This window comes from Taudactylus pleione, unplaced genomic scaffold (assembly GCF_031769625.1).
Source record: "Taudactylus pleione unplaced genomic scaffold, aTauple2 ptg000125l, whole genome shotgun sequence".
In the NCBI taxonomy this organism is placed as follows: domain Eukaryota; kingdom Metazoa; phylum Chordata; class Amphibia; order Anura; family Myobatrachidae; genus Taudactylus; species Taudactylus pleione.
Genome location: NW_028284527.1, coordinates 2097537 through 2101122, shown reverse-complemented (window position 1 = coordinate 2101122; position 3586 = coordinate 2097537). Strand labels below are relative to the sequence as shown.

Here is a 3586-nt window from a genome sequence, read left to right as displayed (position 1 = left end):
TGTTTAAATGTTGATCCTGTCATCATATATTGACACGTAGTACATTTTGTACATTTGTAGCAACCTGGTGCTTTTGCCCGTATACTTTGACCTTCCTGACTAGGATGCACGAATCCAGTTATATCCGTATGGACCACCATGTCCCTAATATTTCTGCCTCTTTTGAAGCACGCCATCGGTCGTTTGCCTGTGAAGCAAGGTAAGTCTTTATCAGTTGAAACTATGGGCCATAATGCCCGTGTGGCTCGCTGGATCACTGGACTACTGGTTTGGTATTCAAGTTTCCAAGGGATAATGTTACCTTTGTCTTTATTTGTAGATTGTAATAACGTGTCTCTTTGAAGTAGCAGGACCTCATCTCTTTGCTTCCTTAATTGAGTTAAAGAATATCCCCTTGTCACGAACTTGTCTATTATTTTTTCCAACTCTTGTCGAGTATGATCAAGGTCACTTGAAATACGTGCAATTCTCATCATTTGTGATTTTGGAAGCCCTCTCACAAGTGATTTAGGATGATGGCTATTGGCCGCAAGTAGGGTATTACGATCTGTAGGTTTACTATATACCCCTGTTTTAATACTACCATTTTCGATAGTTACTTGAACGTCAAGATAATTCAATGTAGATGTACTACAGTTATAGGTCAATTTAATAGGTGAGTCACGGTTATTAATTTGTTGCATCAGCAACTCAAATGCCGTTAAGCCACCAGTCCATAACATAAACAAATCGTCTATGTACCTCGTGTAGATAAGTATGTGTTTACTAATTTCTACATTAGAGAAGAACATATCATATTCTTCACTAAACATATAGACGTTTGCGTAGCTCGGGGCTACGTTACTGCCCATGGCACAACCGGACACCTGTTGATAAAACTTCCCATTGTATAGAAAATAATTGCGTGACAGCGTAAGTTCTAATAACTTTAAGAAAAAGGTTTTATCCAGAACAGTCATTCGTTGTTGTACTATAAATGTTTTCATGATCTCTATTCCCTTGTTATGGGGGATAGATGTGTATAGACTTGAAACGTCCATCACACAAATTAAGGTATCTGGTGGAACCATCGTTACCGTTTTCAATGCCAATAAAAAGGCTGTGGTGTCCTTAATATATGATGGCTGTATAGACACCAAAGGCTGGAGAATTGTGTCTAGAAACATAGAGATGGGCTGGTATAAGGAGTTCCTAGCCGATATAATCGGTCTTCCCGGGGGTGATTGTAGATTTTTGTGAATTTTGGGGACCAAATACATTATAGGCACCACTGGGAACTCTTGTATTAAGGACCGTCTCACCTTGTCACTAATTAAACCGTTATCTTCTGCTTGTATTAAGATCTGATCCAGCTCTTTTTTATAATCACCAGTGGGGTCCTTAGCCAATTTCTGGTAGGTGTTTATGTCGGCTAGTTGTCTTTCGATTTCTCTCATGTAGTCCTTCAGATCCTGGATCACAATCGCACCCCCCTTATCGGCGGGGCGGATGATGATATCTCTGTATGCACTCAAATTATCTAAAGCTTCTTTTTCTTTACGTGTTAGATTGAAATGTTGAGTAGTCGATGCTTGAATATACCTAGAAACAGAATCATCCAAAAGACGGTTAAAAGTCTTTAACGATGTATTGGTGGATTGGGGGTCAAACGTGGAGGTGCTGCGTACTTGCAAAAATGATGAAAACGGGTTATTGGATTCCGATGGTACCTTTGTTTGAAAAAATTCTTTCAGTCTAAGGTTGCGAGAGAACCGATGTAAGTCTACCTGCCATGTCAAGTCCTTGTGAATGTTGGTGGGGACAAAGGTTAAACCTTTGTTAAGTACACTAACCTCCATATCCGTAAGAGTTCTAGATGATAAATTACAAATTAACTTTTCTTTTTGGAGGATAGACCTTAACCGTCTTTTGGATTATTCTGTTTCTAGGTATATTAAAGTTATTAGAACTTACGCTGTCACGCAATTATTTTCTATACAATGGGAAGTTTTATCAACAGGTGTCCGGTTGTGCCATGGGCAGTAACGTAGCCCCGAGCTACGCAAACGTCTATATGTTTAGTGAAGAATATGATATGTTCTTCTCTAATGTAGAAATTAGTAAACACATACTTATCTACACGAGGTACATAGACGATTTGTTTATGTTATGGACTGGTGGCTTAACGGCATTTGAGTTGCTGATGCAACAAATTAATAACCGTGACTCACCTATTAAATTGACCTATAACTGTAGTACATCTACATTGAATTATCTTGACGTTCAAGTAACTATCGAAAATGGTAGTATTAAAACAGGGGTATATAGTAAACCTACGGATCGTAATACCCTACTTGCGGCCAATAGCCATCATCCTAAATCACTTGTGAGAGGGCTTCCAAAATCACAAATGATGAGAATTGCACGTATTTCAAGTGACCTTGATCATACTCGACAAGAGTTGGAAAAAATAATAGACAAGTTCGTGACAAGGGGATATTCTTTAACTCAATTAAGGAAGCAAAGAGATGAGGTCCTGCTACTTCAAAGAGACACGTTATTACAATCTACAAATAAAGACAAAGGTAACATTATCCCTTGGAAACTTGAATACCAAACCAGTAGTCCAGTGATCCAGCGAGCCACACGGGCATTATGGCCCATAGTTTCAACTGATAAAGACTTACCTTGCTTCACAGGCAAACGACCGATGGCGTGCTTCAAAAGAGGCAGAAATATTAGGGACATGGTGGTCCATACGGATATAACTGGATTCGTGCATCCTAGTCAGGAAGGTCAAAGTATACGGGCAAAAGCACCAGGTTGCTACAAATGTACAAAATGTACTACGTGTCAATATATGATGACAGGATCAACATTTAAACATCCCCATCGTGACCATATATATCATTTAAAACATGTCCTCACCTGTACTTCAACATACGTAGTCTATTTGATAATGTGCCCGTGCGGGTACCATTATGTCGGTAAGACCATCAGGACAGTGAGAGAACGGATGGCTTTACATCGATCGGCCATTAAATCAGCCCTACTAAAAAAAGTGGCTGAGCAACCTGTGGCTAGACATTTTTTGCTAGCTGACCACCCTTTGTCTGCTTTGAAACATATTTTAATTGATCATGTTCCAACAACGTTAAGGGGAGGAAATAGAGGCGAAAAACTTCTGCGTCTCGAAGCGTCCTGGATACACAAATTAAATACGATCCATCCTGCGGGACTTAATGAGAAACTGTCTCTTAATGTATTTTTGTAAAGACAATCGTTACGCTTCAGATACTACTTTGTATTGAGTAACCACTTAAAGTGTGGTTAGGATGACTTACCTGTAGTTTATCACTATAGCTGTTCTAGTCTATGGTATATATTATATGTAGTTAGTTTGTATGCATTTTTCATAGTTAATAGCTTAAGCGACTGATATTTATATGTAAGTTTATTGCATGTATGTAACACAATATGTTTCTTTGTCTCTCCTTGTAGCTGACGCGGGCCAGACAGACAGTATACCAGGCTTGAGGTTTGTCTCTATGACAACCAACAAGCTTTGGAGTGATGTCATCCATGGAGGACAGGAGCCGCCGCGTGC

At 39.3% G+C, this 3586-nt stretch overlaps 1 protein-coding gene across 1 annotated transcript; it reads left to right on the top strand.

The window, feature by feature from the left end:
- Positions 1–2014: 2014 nt before the first annotated feature.
- On the top strand, positions 2015–3253 carry LOC148523893 (uncharacterized). The gene has a single exon (XM_088472527.1). The coding sequence runs from the start codon at positions 2015–2017 to the stop codon at positions 3251–3253; it is 1239 nt and encodes a 412-aa protein (XP_088328653.1).
- Positions 3254–3586: the final 333 nt, after the last annotated feature.

Coding starts and splice junctions, on each gene's coding strand:
- LOC148523893 (XM_088472527.1), top strand. CDS start 2,015: ATGGGCAGTAACGTAGCCCCGAGCTACGCAAACGTCTATATGTTTAGT.